We start from the raw sequence: 16,153 nt of genomic DNA, 5'->3' as shown, positions 1-16,153 counted from the left end.
TCCGGTCGCTCGCCGGGAATACGAATCCAATCACCAGGCGTGCCTAGCGCCAGCGGTCAGCACGCTTTGCCTCGAACCCGGCAACCCGAGCTTGATTCCCCACTCAAGGCCAACGTCAGTGATGTGTATCTAAGCCGGTTCAAGACCCTCCCCTAGGCCGACTAGGCCTCATATGAGTACCAAGTGCGGTGTATAAACACTGGCACTGGTTAGACAAAGGCGACTGGTTGTGCTTGCCACCCACCCCTTCGTGTGCCATAACAGCAATTACCCCAACAGTCTGTAAAAGGCTACACGGGGGATCATTATTTGTCTTTGCTACGTATGTGTAGAGTTGGTTATTTTACCGTGGTCTTGTTAAGTCCACACTGGCACTGATATAATCAATATTCACAGTATCGGACTACTTTAGACTCGCACACATTGGTTGGCATGACGTTCATACCTGTATGTGATGAGTTGAAGCCCTGTTAGCTTAGATTCAAAAACAAAATCTTCCATCTGAAGAAGGTCGCCGGAAGCATACGTGGTCACGGTTTTTTACCACGCAAAGTTAATGTTTGATTCTTTATTTGCCATCGGTGGATTGAAGATACCAATGTGAGTGCTTACGCAAACGTTTGAGGTTAATTTATTTTGGGTGAGGTTATGAACGTTTTACAATCAATGTTACCTCAGTTAATTCTTCTGCTTGGCGTACGCATATAGACACAACACAGCACGGTCTCATTTGATCTGTCAAGGAGCACAGCGTTGGACAAACGAGGCTAAAATGAAGCGATTTCACTCACAGATGAGTGCCCGCTCACTTGAAGAGAAGCTCGGCAAAGGAACGATCGATCCCCCTTAGAACATCTGAACGTGCATGCACGGACCCTGCGTGCGTTGATGGTCTCTCCCCGCTGGACTTGGCATTGCCTTGCGAACGCCGTGCTGGTGGGGCTGCTGTGCACACTGCGGCTGCTTTGGACGTCAACGGTTCGCTGTTTCCCGTGCCAGGGCGAGGCTGACGAGGCCCTGGACTGCCTCGACCTCTGCTTGGAGGCACTGAAGGAGCACGTGGGCGGCGGCGGCGACATCGCCATGGAGACGGAGGGGGGCGCAGCAGAGGCCGGCGAGAGGAGGCCGAGTGGTGCCGTGGCAGCGGTGGTGGTGCATATGCCCAACCTCGCTCTGGACTCAACCGTCTCCCTCACGCAGGTGCGGATTGCTGCTGCCAGAAGCACCGGTTCACATGGGCGCACGGGTGTGAACAAACAGGGGGTGAACACACGGGGGGTGAACACACGGGGGGTGAACGCACGGGGGTGAACGCAAGAGGGTGAACGCAAGGAGGTGAACGGAAGGGGGTGAACGCATGGGTGGTTAACGCATGGGTGGTGAACGCACGGGGAGTGAACGCACGGGGGGGGTGAACGCGTGGGCGTGAACGCATGGGGGTTAAGGCAAGGGGATGACGGCAAGGGAGTGAACGCACGGGGGGTGAACGCACGGGGGGTGAACGCACGGGGGGTGAACACTAAGGGGGTGAACACTAAGGAGGTGAACACCACGGGCGTTACTGGAGATGGTGACGCGTCCCAGTGGCCCCGCGTTTCACCCTTGTTGCAGAGGTTCACGGTTTTTGAAATCCGGCGGGATACACCTCATTAATACTGGGGGTGTATCGACCGGTACGCACCGTCCACGTCACAGTGGAAGTTAAAGGTCTCGTGACGGCATTCAAAAGAGTAGGCCATAGCGTGCCAATGTCATGGTCGAAATTTCCCAATTTGTGTAGTTATCTGTAACTCACCAGATTGGGATCGCACACAGCAGCAGGAGCAGCAACATCGCCCCTCTACTGCGAGCAACTATGCAGGACCCTTTGAGGCTCGACGATGCATTACTGGGTAAAAAAGGGTAATAATAAAAATAACACAATTGCAATATAGTTTAGAAAAGGTACGAGGACAATGCGTCATCTATTGTCATTATTTTGTTTACCCCACCAGTCACCTCTGCTTAAATCGCTAACTTATTTAACTTTGGGTGTGACATGTTTTACATTCCTAGAAGTTGTAGGTCTAGGATATTTTAAAAAAGCAAATGAAATGCAAGGTGATAAAACAACACATTATTATGCAATAAACACAGCCCTGTTATTAAGCCACATGGTCTCTTACATTGACTGTTTCATCTCATCCACACTGTGCCCAACCGTTGTACTGTTGGTCACAATGACTCACCCACCCACTCACTCACCCACTCACTCACACACTCACTCACTCACTCACCTACTCACTCACTCACCTACTCACTCACATACTCACCCACTCACTCACACACCTACTCACTCACACACTCACTCACCCACTCACTCACACACTCACTCACTCACACGTCCACTCACCTACCCACTCACACACTCGCACACTCACCTATTCAAACACTCACACACTCGCCCACCCACTCACACACTCACCCATTCACAAACTCACACACCACACTGCAGGTCAAAACACTTATTTTTCTGCTTCTTTCCTCACACTGTTCCACTTTGGAATTCCCTCCCATCATCTGTTCCCAATAACAATTACCTCGCTCAATTCAAGAAACACGTTATACCTTTGACAGTGATGTTTGTTGCTGGCCGTTTGAAATGTTGGGAAAACTGGCCCCCTGTGCTCAGCAACTGTGTAAAAAAAAAATACCAAACATGTAAACGTGTACAAACGTGCACCTGGAGTGCGAGCCCACGGCGACACGAATACTCGTCGCCACCCCTGCATGCAGGTGGAGCAGAAGATGAAGTCCCTGGAGCGGTGCCAGTCGCTGGAGGAGGTGCAGCGGCTGTTCAAGCGTGGGGAGTACGCCCAGGTGGCACGCCTGCTGCGCCCCACGCTCACGGAGGGCGCTGCGGCTGCGGCTACGACGGCCGCCCAGGGGACCGGTGGCGGCACTGCTGCGGCGGCTGCGATGGTGGCGCCATGCCAGGACGGGCAGCGGCGACCCGCCCTCCCCGAGAGGCCCGTTCAGCTGCTGCTGCTGCAGGTGCTGTTAGCGTTGCGCCTCTCGCACCGCACTTCGCCCGCCACCAGACGGCCTCCCCTCGTGGAGACGAAGCCGCAGCGTTTTGACGATGGCAACGCACGTTTCTGTCCGACGAAAGGTCTCTTTCTCGTTTAGTTTACACTGAGCGTTAGAATTGTGTCATTGTCCTGACGCGTTGGCAAACCTTGTCCACATCGAGCTGTTGAGGCACGACGCGGCAGGAGGCAATGATGGCTGTACTGTATTGATAATGCCTAACAAGGGTGAAACTGGTGTACAGTTGTACGCCAGTTTAGTTGAGTGACGTTATCTTCCAGGATTTGGTGCAAGGGCGTCAAGTCTCATTGGGTGTTACTGAGAGCACAACCTGGAAAATGGGGATTGGGAGGAAAAAGCATTTTAAAGATGGCTCTGTGCTTGTTCATGCCTAGAGGATTGTGGGAAGAATTTATCACTGTCTCTGTTGACATTGCTGACACAAGGAGCCTCAAGCAACTTCTGCAAACAATACAACTAATATTCTATTTTTATTTTACCAGGTAAGGCCCACTGACCTATGTAGCTCTTTGTCAGAAGTGACCTGCTCACAAATGATAGCGCCACCGAAATGGCTTATCATGCGGACATTTATAACAGCCAAATGCTCTTAACGCACGTTTATTCAAAATGTGGAGGGATAAATGGAGGACCCTGAGAAAAATCCATGCGATCACGGGGAAACATGCAAACTCCAAATGTGCAGGCGTCAGGGTCAGAATCGAACCCACGCCCTCCTGTATACTGTATACCAGTCGAGGTAATTAACCTCATTATTTGGTTCTTTTGGTAAAGTCACGTAGATAAAAAAGAATAACAAAGTGAATAAAAAAACCCACTACGCTTCGATCGCAACACAAGCGGTCGTCATCAGGAAAAGGGGATTAGCCTCTAAAGGCAAACTGTTTATAAAGGTTTAAAATGGGCGTAGCCCAAGTGTCAGCATGGGCGGGGCAGCTAATGTTAATGTAAGTGATGGTAGTAGTGGGCAACGACGGCGCTGGTGGTGGGTTTCCACCAATTAAAGGGCTGCCAGATAATCATTGCACCTCGCTTTACACACTCACACTGTTGATGGTGGAGGTTGCTGCTAGAGGTGAGTGGTGGTAGTCGTGGGTAATGATGGTACAGGTGGTGGGCTTCCAACAATAAAGAAAGGGCTACTGCTAGTGGTGATGGTAGTAGTGGGCTGCGATGGTCCTGGTTGTGGGCTTCCACCAATTAAAGGGCTGCCAGGTCTAAAATGGAAACATTACAGCCAGTTATGACTTGAACTGGTTGATAACGTCCTTCCAGTGATTACTGACTTTGTACCCATCTTCTCGGTTGAAATTGTGTCTATGTCTGTATATATGGATGGCTTCATGAACAAATCTTTGTTGATAGCCAGTGGGTTTGCAAAGTACCTTCGTCTTAGAGACATACATTTTGTGTGAGCCAGCCGCATTAAAATAATTATCAGCAACGGCAGAAGTAGTGGTCCTACCATGTTTCAAATCTGCCTTATGTTCACGAACACGGTCCGAGACATGTCGCTTAGTATCCCAAATGTAACTGCTGCCACAGATTCAGCTTAGTTTGTAGACGCTGGGATATTGCATGTAAGGGATCTTGTCCTTCACAGATGGGATCAGATCACAAATTTAATGTACTGTGTTAAATCGGACCTGGATCTTGTGTTTGTTCATGATATTGGTAATCTTTTTGGTTACCCCTGCTATGTATCGCAAGGTGATGGTTTTGATTGGATCCTCAAATGGCTCCTTCCTCACGGTTGGGGTGATGGCTTTGCGGATTGTTTAGTTAGAGTATCCATTCGCCTTGAGAGCTTGGTGTACACTATGGGAACCTCATTTGCCAGTAAAAATATGATAATTGGTTCTTTACCCTTCTATCTGGCAACAAAACTGACACCTTTTTTACAAGGAGTCATGTTTGCATAGACCGCAATACCTGCAGTCATAATACAAACAAAAGAACATAACTCTGATAATGTGCACTGTCCTTGAAGTTGATTGGTCCACACCCGAGACAGCTTTCCTTAGAGCCAGTCTCACATGGGTTGGACCAGATGACGCCAAAAGGCGCACAACTCAAAGACAATGCACCATCAGAGTATGAGAGCTCGGGGCAAGCATCTACACTATGGGAACCTCATTTGCCAGTAAAAATATGATAATTGGTTCTTTACCCTTCTATCTGGCAACAAAACTGACACCTTTTTTACAAGGAGTCATGTTAAAAAAGGTGTCAGTTTTGTTGCCAGATAGAAGGGTAAAGAACCAATTATCATATTTTTACTGGCAAATGAGGTTCCCATAGTGTAGATGCTTGCCCCGAGCTCTCATACTCTGATGGTGCATTGTCTTTGAGTTGTGCGCCTTTTGGCGTCATCTGGTCCAACCCATGTGAGACTAGGCTCTTAGGAAAGCTGTCTCGGGTGTGGACCAATCAACTTCAAGGACAGTGCACATTATCAGAGTTATGTTCTTTTGTTTGTATTATGACTGCAGGTATTGCGGTCTATGCAAACATGACTCCTTGTAAAAAAGGTGTCAGTTTTGTTGCCAGATAGAAGGGTAAAGAACCAATTATCAGCTTGGTGTACGTGTTTGAGTTCACTGGTTAGGTGTTCATGGTTGGAGATACATTGAGTTCTATGGTGTAGCGTTTTGATGAGGGAATTCTTCTGGGATGGATGGTGGTGGGAGTCACGTTTTATGTGAGCATCAGTATGGGTTACTTTGCTCATTGAGCCATCTGGTCTCTTTTCGATTAAAACATCCAAGAAAGGTAGCATGCCATCCTCTTCTACCTCCATGGTGAATTCGATGGCTGGGTGTATGGAATTGATGTGGTTTCTGAATTGGTTCAGAGCTGGTCGGCCATGTTGCCAGATGACAAACGTGTCATCCATGTACCTCTTCCACAAGATGGGCGTAGAGTGGATGCCTGGATGGCGTCCGTCTCAAAGTTTTCCATGAAAACATTGGCTACAACCGGGATATAAGGGAGAACCCATTGGGGTGTCTTCAGTTTGTTTGTATAATGTTCCATTCCAGGTGAAGTATGTATTGGTAAGGCAGTGTCTCAACAGGTACATCAGCATTCAATCCTTGTTGGACCAAATCCTCAATGATTGGTATCGGGCACAGGAACTTTGGTGAACAAAGAAACTACATCGAAACTAACAAGCAAATCACCTGGGGACAGTGAGATGTCTTTAATTGACGATATCAGGTGAGCTAAGTACAGAAGAGGTTGTCTTACCAGTGAATGGCTGTAAGGTCTCAGACAGATATTGGGCCAGTTTGTAGGTGGGTCAGCCAATGGTGGAGACGATGGGACGAAGGGGTGTGCCTTCGATATGGATTTTTGGTAAGCCATATAATCTGGGTGGTCTAGCAGCTAGGCCTCGGCAAGGTAAGGTAAAAGTTAAACGGTAAAAAAAACAAGAGAAACTTTACCCTACCTTTTACCTTACCACAATACAATCGCTCTACCCTACCTTTTACCCTTTAGCAGGTAAGGTAAAAGGTAAAAAAGAACGAGCCTACCTTTACCTTACCTTTTACCCTTATCCCATACAAATTACCCGATTACAGGGTAATTACTGGGGTAAAACACATGGAAAAGATGTATAACGATAAATGCTAGTTAGAGCGCTTTATTCATATAGAATACTCTCGAATCAGGCGTTTAGGCTGTCGATGACACCGTCCTCCATAACCTCCTTGTCCCAGTCGTCTTGGTCGATGGCGATCTCATCAACAACCTGATCAAGTTCGTCATTGCCATCGTCCTCGGACGAACGACAGGCAATAAGATCCTGCGCCGCTCCGGCCCAGTTAGACGGAACTTTCAGGCAGCCGGCCGTGATCCATGAGCGCAAGCACATGGACTTTATGAAGAGCGTCGTTGACAGCGACTGGCGAACGCATGTGAACTCCCGCCCGGCTCCGCTATTCGCGCGTTCACAGGGAGTTGACGTCGCCGGCGCTCCCAAGTAGTCGCAGGCCATCTTGTAGTGGGCGGGGAGCAGCTCTTTGCGGAGAGACCACCACTGCATAATGTCAATGAAGGCGCTGGTGGTCGTGACGCCCATGCTCAGAAAACGATCGACTTCATCGCGGTCGTCAATGGAGTTGCTGACGTTGCTGAAACAGGGTGCTGAACAGCGATCGCTCCTTCATATGGGCAGCAACTGCCGTCGGCGAGATCGTGAGCACGTCCGAGTAGCGATGCTGCAGGACAGAGCGGATTGTGGCCTTCAGTGTAGCCAGCTCGTCTTGGTCTGTTGTTTTCGGCAGCTGTGGATTCAAGTAGGATGCCACAATGGCGGGTTCTTGAACCAGTAGGTGGCGGTACCGCACCAGTTCGGCCTTCATCCCCATCGCAGTCAAGGGCTCATCGATCACTCTAAGGGCGGCTTCACCGTGATCGTAATGACGGACGAGGTGCTCCATCGTCACCGGCACGAGATCCAATGTCGACTTGTGGTCCGCCGACAACGAGGTCATGACCTGGCGCGGCATTCGCAGGAATGCTGTCACGCCCTCGATGTTTGCCCACTGCAGTTCAGATAAAGCACCGACACCGATCACATCCTGGAAGCGCGCCATGATAATGTCCAATGGGACACGCTTCTTGATGGTGTCGTCGCCCATGTCAAACGTCGAATGCCACCTGGTCGGCGAGTCCTGGTGCGTCGGCTCCTTGCTGGCGAGCTTGGCGATCTCAGCCTCGCGGCGGTACGACTGCCGGACGACCTTGCTGCACCTGATATTGACGAGCGCCTTGCGCAGTTCGGCATTTGTTGACTTGATCAGTTTTAGAACTTGGACGACACCGATCTGGACGGAATGATCTGCACATCGAATATGGTGGCAAGCCCGCAACTGCTCATATCCGGCGTCCACGTTGACCAGGGCGAACAACGTCTTGACAGCACTGTTCACATCGGAGCCATTGTCGCTGGTGACAGCGAGCAGCTTGGTCTAGATATTGTGCCCGAGGCTTTGGAGGTGCTCAAACAGAGCGGCCCCAATGCGCTTGCCGACACCCCTTCCGGACTGCACATTGAGGATTGTCAGCAGCATGGATTTTGACGCACCAGATTTGGTGTCGATCCAGTGCACCGTGACCATCCAAAATCCCTTCAGGTTGCGATTCGACCACCCGTCGATGGTGAGTGAGATGGCGACGTCCAGGTTGGAGAAGAACGCCCCGACGATGGGCAGCATGATGGCGTGATGCTCGACAATCCTGCGAATGATGGTGCGGGTCGATGGGCCCTCGTATCCCTGCGTCAATGTGTTGACCAAGGTCTTGAACTTGTCGCTGCCGGCGGCTCGCAAAGAGATTGCACCTTGGATAACAAAATCCACCACCGCGTTCTCAAACTTTACCAGGAGGCGATCCGGGATTGCTGGCCGGCTCAGCGTTTGCTGTATTAGGCGGCTCGCCGACGCCAACGTCCCGACCTCGCTGCCTGGGGCGAGCACGTTGTGTTTCTTGATGTGGGCTTTCCACCCCGACGCGTTCGTGTGGGTGGAAAACCACCTTGCTGTGCATGCGGATCACCCTCCATCCAATCGTGTGTGTGTTCCCACGGGAACGCATACCGCTGCCTCTTTCGATTGCTGTTCGCAGCAACCCCAAAAATGCTGTTGCTGGCATCCTCGTCCTCTAGTACCTCGACCTCAAGAACGTGGATCGTCTCCATCTAGTCCGACATCACTTTAAAATGGAGGCCACGGACTGCGCCACGGAACTTTTAGCGGTAAACAAGGTACTGTATTTACCGGGTAATTATTTGCGCTATCTTTACCCTACCGGGTAATTCTTCTGAGCTACCTTTACCCTACCCTTTACCTTACCCCTTGGCATGTCGAACCTTTACCCTTTACCTTTACCCTTTTACCCGGTAATAAAGGTAATTTACCTTACCTTGCCGAGGCCTACTAGCAGCAGAAGGTTTAAGGAAAACCGTTTGGTCTGTTCAATTAATGAAGCTGAATCAGTGATGATACTGTTCGTTTTTGTAACCTCGACTGTAACACTCCAAATGTACCTAGCCTGGCGCAAGCGTCGCGACGTCATCACCACCACTCGACAGCGGGTCAAGTGGCGGTGATGTTACACGCGTCTATTTAGTTTTATTCCCCCTGAGTTATTGTTTTTTTTCCCCTGAGCTATTCTATAGCCTGGCCGGACATTTTGTTTGTCACCAAGACGGCAACATTGTGTCTATGGGAAAGTAGTGTCAGATTTACGACGATCCGATTTACGACGACGGTGTTTCCAGGAACACGTAATGCCGTATAAGTGGGCACCGCCTGTGCTACACTTCAGAGTGTAAAGAACCGAACAAAGTAATTAATTATATATATTTTATTGCTGCCCACAATCGGGCAGCCAAAGAGCCACACACGGCTCTGGAGCCGCTGGTTTGCCCCCGGCCTATGGGGAGGCAAACGGGTTGCGCCGTGTGCACAGAACTCGCTGCTCAAGCTGGAGGACTTTGCCCGCTGCCTCGAGTGCTCGGAGCTGGCGCTGCACGAGGCGATGCAGCAGGCGCAGGCGCGGGCGGCCAGCGCGGGCGGCGCCGAGTGGAGTGCTGCGCTCGGCAAGCTCCTCGCCGGCATCGACCGCTGCCTCTCGCAGGAGTCCTCGGCGCTGCAGGGTCACGGCACCTGCATGAGCCGGCTGGCGGCCAACCTCATCCAGGTGCGCCTCCCAACGCGCGCGCGACTCGCGCGCCCCGCACAACGGAGCACATTGTGCGTTGTCAACGCCGGCTTCGTGAACCGCGCTAACGCTGCAGATGCGGCTGTGCATTTTGCTATTGCGACTGGTATTGTCTTGCGTGCCACTACCCTGTGTTTACTCCTGCATATTTTGTTGCGATTAGTGGTGTTGTCGTCCGTGTCGCTGCTCTGTTTACTGTTGCGTATTCCCCTGCGACTGGTGTTGTCGTGCATGCCACTGCTCCTTGTTTGCTGCTGCGTATTCTGTTTCTGCTGGTGTTGTCGTGTGTGCCACTGCTTTCTGTTCGCTACTGCTCCACAAGCCACTCGGTGTGCAGCAAGTGGTTGGTAAAGAGTCTCGGTGGGTGAGCGTCACCTCTGCACTCAACGGAGACCTTCTCCCTCATGTTACATTCCCACTCCTCGTTCGCTGCATCACTTCGTGGTCTACGTGAACCGGGTAGTCGGAGGGCGACTTTAACAACAACCGGCGATGAAGTTGTGCGCGCGCGGTCACAACTGTGTGGCACGTGCCGCTCATTTTGTGCTTTGGATGGTAGGTTGGCGAATCGTTCAGTTTTCATCGAGTGTGTGACACTCCAGCCTATTATATGGGGACCAGGACAGCAAATACAATTCTCACCTGTCTATGATTTTTTTAGTGATATCGTGTTTTTGATTTAAGTTCAACAGTTCCCTTCCGCATGAAAATGCTCCATACAGGATTCTAACGTCGTAGTCGCTTTTCGGATGAGAACCCTTTGAGACCTGGGTCACATGATGTCGATGGCTATCGTACTGCGACAATGGCTGTTGTTGGTGTCGATGATAGCAGTGATAGTGATGGTGTCCATGACCACGGCTGCGGCGATGACGAAGTGCCTGTGAATTCACGCGTGCACCCGTAGATGATCGAGATTTCCACAAGCTTAGAGGACGGCCGGGAGTCTTCGGCTACGCATGCCGCCTCGACGGGGCTGCACCCCGTGCTGCCGTGGATCGTGCTTTATCGCATCATCCGCCTCGAGGAGCAGCAATTCCACGCCCTGTGCCCACGCCGCGTGCTCACGCGGCGCGTACGTGGTGCGTGCATGAACACTGCTTGAACACCTAATGAACTCCGCATGAACACTGCATGAATACTGCATTAACACCGCGTGAAGACACATGAATAATGCATGAACAGTGCATGAATATTGCATGAATATTGCATGAACATTGCATGAACACCGCATGAATGTTGCATGAACACCGCATGAGCACCACGCACGCATTAAATTCACGCCGCTCTCTTGCGCACCCATGGGACACTACAAACACAAAGATCCCCCATGTAGCCTTAACAGGCTGTTGGGGCATGTGCTGTTAGTGAGCACCTATGAAGACCGGCACGACACTCTCAGGGGTGGGTGGCCAGCACTACGCCCAATCGCCTTTGTCTCCCCAGTGGCAACGTTTACACACTGAACCAGGTACTAATTTTAGGCTGAGTCGACCTAGGGGAGGCCCAGCACCGGTTCAGCTAATCGTTACTGGTGTTGGCCGTGAGCGGGAATCAAATCCGGGTCGCTGGCTTTGTAGCGCAGCTCGCTTACCGCTACACTACCGCTCCCCACCACGGGACGCCAGGAGCACTGTAAGCCATGCTGTCGCTGCACAGGCCGCACTCACAGGGTGCGGTGCCTGGCTCCTGCACGCGCCGGAGTTGCAGGCGAGCCGCGGAGTGCTCAAGCTTTGCAGGGATGACAGTGTCGGAGCCGTGAAGTGGCCGCGGCTACAACGCATGAACCCACACTCGCCCGCGCGGGTCCTGCTGCTGTGGGGGCTCCCGGAATCCTGCGATAGAGATGCATGTTGTGTCCGTAACTAACGAACTATTCAAATGTCACATTATTATAACCTGTATAGTGCCATGTTAACATGCGTTTAAACTGTTCAACATTTCAGAAAAAAAATGTTATCATGACTTTGGTGTTCACATGGACCATTCCCGTTCCTAGATGACTGCAAGTTTCAGGGTGGGGTCCCATTCACCGCTGAATCTCGGAATACGAAAGCAGTTCAGCGTTAATTTTATTTAGAGAGGTGTAGCACCGCTGTTTTTAAAGGCATTGTACTCACCGCAGAGAACTGTACTGACACGACCACACTCTATGATAGCTGGTGCCAAACTGTGCCACATGCCCTCCCGCATGGCCTTGTGGGAGCCTCGGTACCGATAAAGTTATTTTATTTGTTCTTCTGGTTCCGGAATGAAATTGGAATATGTACAATTACGTACACCAGAACGAGAAAGGGTTAATGACCCTTAATGTCGGGTTGTCTGGCACTGGGTGTGGTCGGCACGTGACAGCTCTGCACAGAGCCCAATGCGGCGTCTTCACACCCCCACGATCATTTGCGGTGCGTGGCGGCTGGGGGCAGTGGGTCTGCCGAAGCAGCATTGGGCTTCCCCCACGCGTGGCTGCAGCCTATGCCCTTGTGACTGCCGATTGCCAGACGACGAGGACGACGAGGATGATGAGGACGACGAAGACGAAGAGGACATCAGGCAGATGTTGCCCTCGTCCGTGATGCTGCTCAACACGGCGCACGAGATGCTGGGCCGGCGCTCGGCCTGCACCATCGCCGATGGCGCTCTCCTCAAGTTCTACGTGAGCCTCTTCAACAGCACTACCCCTCGCCTCACCATGTCTCTCACCAGCACGATCCCTCATCTCACCCTCACCTCACCCTCACCTCACCCTCACCTCACCCTCACCTCACCCTCACCTCACCCTCACCTCACCCTCACCTAACACCATTCCCCCCGCGTCAACTAACTCCAGCTCAATGCGCCCACCAGTCGCTTGTCCACGCCCTGCAGGCTCTCTGCCGACAATGGCACTGCCTCCGCAGGACTCGGCTTAATCCAGTAGGCTGACACCTGTGACAAAATCCCTCTTGCTCGCGTGATCTGTGGCTCCGAGGGTGATGAACACAACATTCCAAAGAAGCCACTTATCAGAGCGATCCTTGTGGAGGTCCATGTCCTTGAACAGTCACATGACCACGGAAGGGGGCCACCTGTACCGCCTGCCTGCTGGCTGAAAGGTACCTGATGTTTATCGCTGTGGGTGCGGCCAGGCTGTAGAAAAAAGGCATATTTTGTCATTTCAATCAAATTATGTTTTATTTACTATATTGGACCTGAAAAATTCGCCATGAAGATTAAGCCACTGTCAATGTTATCAATGCCATTGGCTTTATCATTCAGCATTAGCGATTTCAATCACTCGCCTCCTGCCACACGTTTACCACTAACGTCGCATCCTTCCACGAGGCTTTAGGCAATGATGCTGTGTGCTTCACACACATCGCTGTTTTTTCGGGTGATGTTCTGCTCCACAGCGGACGTCAAAGATCCCCTGATGTCATTCGCAACGAGTAGGCTATTGTGTGCCGGCGTCACGGTCCAAGATTACTTGCTAATTACTCAGTTGGGATTCCACGCACACATAGCAATCATCACCCCATTCTGGCAGACCGATACCCGTGTGCAGGCCAGGCGCCAAGTCGCCTCGTGTCCGCAGGGACGGTGGCAGCTGTCCCCGTGTTGATTGAGACGAGACGTGGCGGAGAACGGCCAGGTGTGAAAGGCGCGCAAATAAAAACAAATCATTCTCATGGTCGCGTCAACAAACACGGGTGGGGGGTCACCTCCCTGGCGCTCCTCCCGGCTGTGGTGGCGCAGGTGCGGGTGCTGCAGCGCGAGCTGGCCGAGGCCGAGGGCGAGGCGGAGGACCCCCACCCGTTTCGCGAGGAGCTGGGCACCGCGCTGGAGCAGTGCTTCTACTGCCTGCATGCCTATCCCAGCAAGAAGAGCAAAGCCCGCTACTTGGAGGAGCACACGTCGAACCAGGTAGGATGCGTGCGCCGGGCGCTGGCTCGCGACTGTGGCTCCCTGTGTCTTTGCGTGTGCGAGAGAGTAGAGCGGTTAGCGCTACGCTGCGCTACGAACCCAGCGGCCCGAGTTCAATTACCGCTCACGGTCAACACCAGTGACGATAATCTGAACCAGCCAGGGGCCTCCCTGAGGAATATACCAAGCAGTATGTACGTGTGCATGCACCAGTAGCTACCGTATTAAACAACAACCAATTCACAATTAACCCAGCAAGACTGACAAACAAGAAATGTGTTACTAAACAAAATAACGTCAGCTCTCCTTTTTAGCTTTAATCAACGTAACTTTCGATGGAACAACATCTTACACATCTATTAAACAACGTAGTATTTGATCTCAATGTTTTATCATGCATTTCAAACAATCATTTGTTGATTCGCGTATGATAACGTGGATGTGATCATAATAACTGTAATGATTGAGATCATTTTACATTCACGACGGTGTGATACCACAGGGCTATAACAAAGAAAGGCGCTGCTGTGTCTCACTGACAGTCTACGGCAGCGTCAGAGTGCGGGCGGTGTTGCTGTGTGTAACCCCAATTGAGCAATTTGTGGTGTAATCTTTCAAATTTGGTCAAATGTGGGACCGTGACACTGGCATACAGTGGCCTGCTCATGGGATATTTAGCGTCCACTGTGAAGCAGACGGCATGCAGTATTTTTCGATTATTTTGTTGCTATAACTATCTGCATGAGAAGCCACTTTGTTTAGCTTTGGTTATTGGCCAGGTTGCTTCTGAAATATAAGTTACTAGCTTAGTGGGCTTTATCCGGTAAGATTAAAAGATTGTTTAGTTTCATTTGTATTTTTTTAAGTGATTTGTTTATTTTCCCTATACTTAAACATCTGTCGTGTTTTTGTATTGTTGTAACGTTGTGACCCGCCCTTTTCTGCAAATCTGTGAAAAAGAGCTTCATACAGTGAGGGAAAAAAAGTATTTGATCCCCTGCTGATTTTGTACGTTTGCCCACTGACAAAGAAATTATCAGTCTATAATTTTAACGGTAGGTTTATTTGAACAGTGAGAGACAGAATAACAACAACAAAATCCAGAAAAACGCATGTCAAAAATGTTAGAAATTGATTTGCATTTTAATGAGGGAAATAAGTATTTGACCCCTCTGCAAAACATGACTTAGTACTTGGTGGCAAAACCCTTATTGGCAATCACAGAAGTCGGACGTCTCTTGTAGTTGGCCACCAGGTTTGCACACATCTCAGGAGGGATTTTGTCCCACTCCTCTTTGCAGATCTTCTCCAAGTCATTAAGGTTTCGAGGCTGACGTTTGGCAACTCGAACCTTCAGCTCCCTCCACAGATTTTCTATGGCATTAAGGTCTGGAGACTGGCTAGGCCACTCCAGGACCTGAATGTGCTTCTTCTTGAGCCACTCCTTTGTTGCCTTGGCCGTGTGTTTTGGGTCATTGTCATGCTGGAATACCCATCCACGACCCATTTTCAATGCCCTGGCTGAGGGAAGGAGGTTCTCACCCAAGATTTGATGGTACATGGCCCCATCCATCGTTCCTTTGATGCGGTGAAGTTGTCCTGTCCCCTTAGCAGAAAAACACCCCAAAGCATAATGTTTCCACCTCCATGTTTGACGGTGGGGATGGTGTTCTTGGGGTCATAGGCAGCATTCCTCCTCCTCCAAACACGGCGAGTTGTGTTGATGCCAAAGAGCTCCATTTTGGTCTCATCTGACCACAACACTTTCACCCAGTTGTCCTCTGAATCATTCACATGTTCATTGGCAAACTTCAGATGGGCATGTATATATGCTTTCTTGAGCAGAGGGACCTTGCGGGCGCTGCAGGATTTCAGTCCTTCACGGCGTAGTGTGTTACCAACTGTTTTCTTGATGACTATGGTCCCAGCTGCCTTGAGATCATTGACAAGATCCTCCCGTGTAGTTCTGGGCTGATTCCTCACCGTTCTCATGATCATTGCAACTCTACGAGGTGAGATCTTGCATGGAGCCCCAGGCCGAGGGAGATTGACAGTTCTTTTGTGTTTCTTCCATTTGCGAATGATCGCATCAACTGTTGTCACCTTTTCACCAAGCTGCTTGGCGATGGTCTTGTAGCCTGTATAAAAGACACCTGGGAGCCAGAAATCTTTTTGATTGAGAGGGGGTCAAATACTTATTTCCCTCATTAAAATGCAAATCAATTTATAACATTTATGACATGCGTTTTTCTGGATTTTGTTGTTGTTATTCTGTCTCTCACTGTTCAAATAAACCTACCATTAAAATTATAGACTGATCATCTCTTTGTCAGTGGGCAAACGTACAAAATCAGCAGGGGATCAAATACTTTTTTCCCTCACTGTAGCTCATCGGATTCCTTCAGTGTGAATAAATATTCGGATTTTATGGTCA

General features: G+C 50.5%; 1 protein-coding gene across 4 annotated transcripts in view; it reads left to right on the top strand.

Moving 5' to 3' along the window:
- LOC144721188 (calcineurin-binding protein cabin-1-like) overlaps positions 1-16,153 on the top strand; it is a 66,595-nt gene that overhangs the window by 29,032 nt on the left and 21,410 nt on the right. For all 4 annotated transcript variants that reach the window (XM_078598588.1, XM_078598589.1, XM_078598586.1 and 1 more), the window contains exons 15-20: positions 1,000-1,200; positions 2,776-3,033; positions 9,568-9,798; positions 10,727-10,901; positions 12,318-12,472; positions 13,552-13,719. In XM_078598588.1, the coding sequence (XP_078454714.1) occupies positions 1,000-1,200; positions 2,776-3,033; positions 9,568-9,798; positions 10,727-10,901; positions 12,318-12,472; positions 13,552-13,719 (1,188 nt within the window). The remainder of the gene's footprint in view (positions 1-999; positions 1,201-2,775; positions 3,034-9,567; positions 9,799-10,726; positions 10,902-12,317; positions 12,473-13,551; positions 13,720-16,153) is intronic.

This window comes from Lampetra planeri, chromosome 11 (assembly GCF_965212315.1).
Source record: "Lampetra planeri chromosome 11, kcLamPlan1.2.h2, whole genome shotgun sequence".
In the NCBI taxonomy this organism is placed as follows: Eukaryota; Metazoa; Chordata; class Hyperoartia; order Petromyzontiformes; family Petromyzontidae; genus Lampetra; species Lampetra planeri.
Note: the sequence above shows the minus strand (reverse complement) of the source record. Positions and strands in the feature narration are given on the sequence as shown.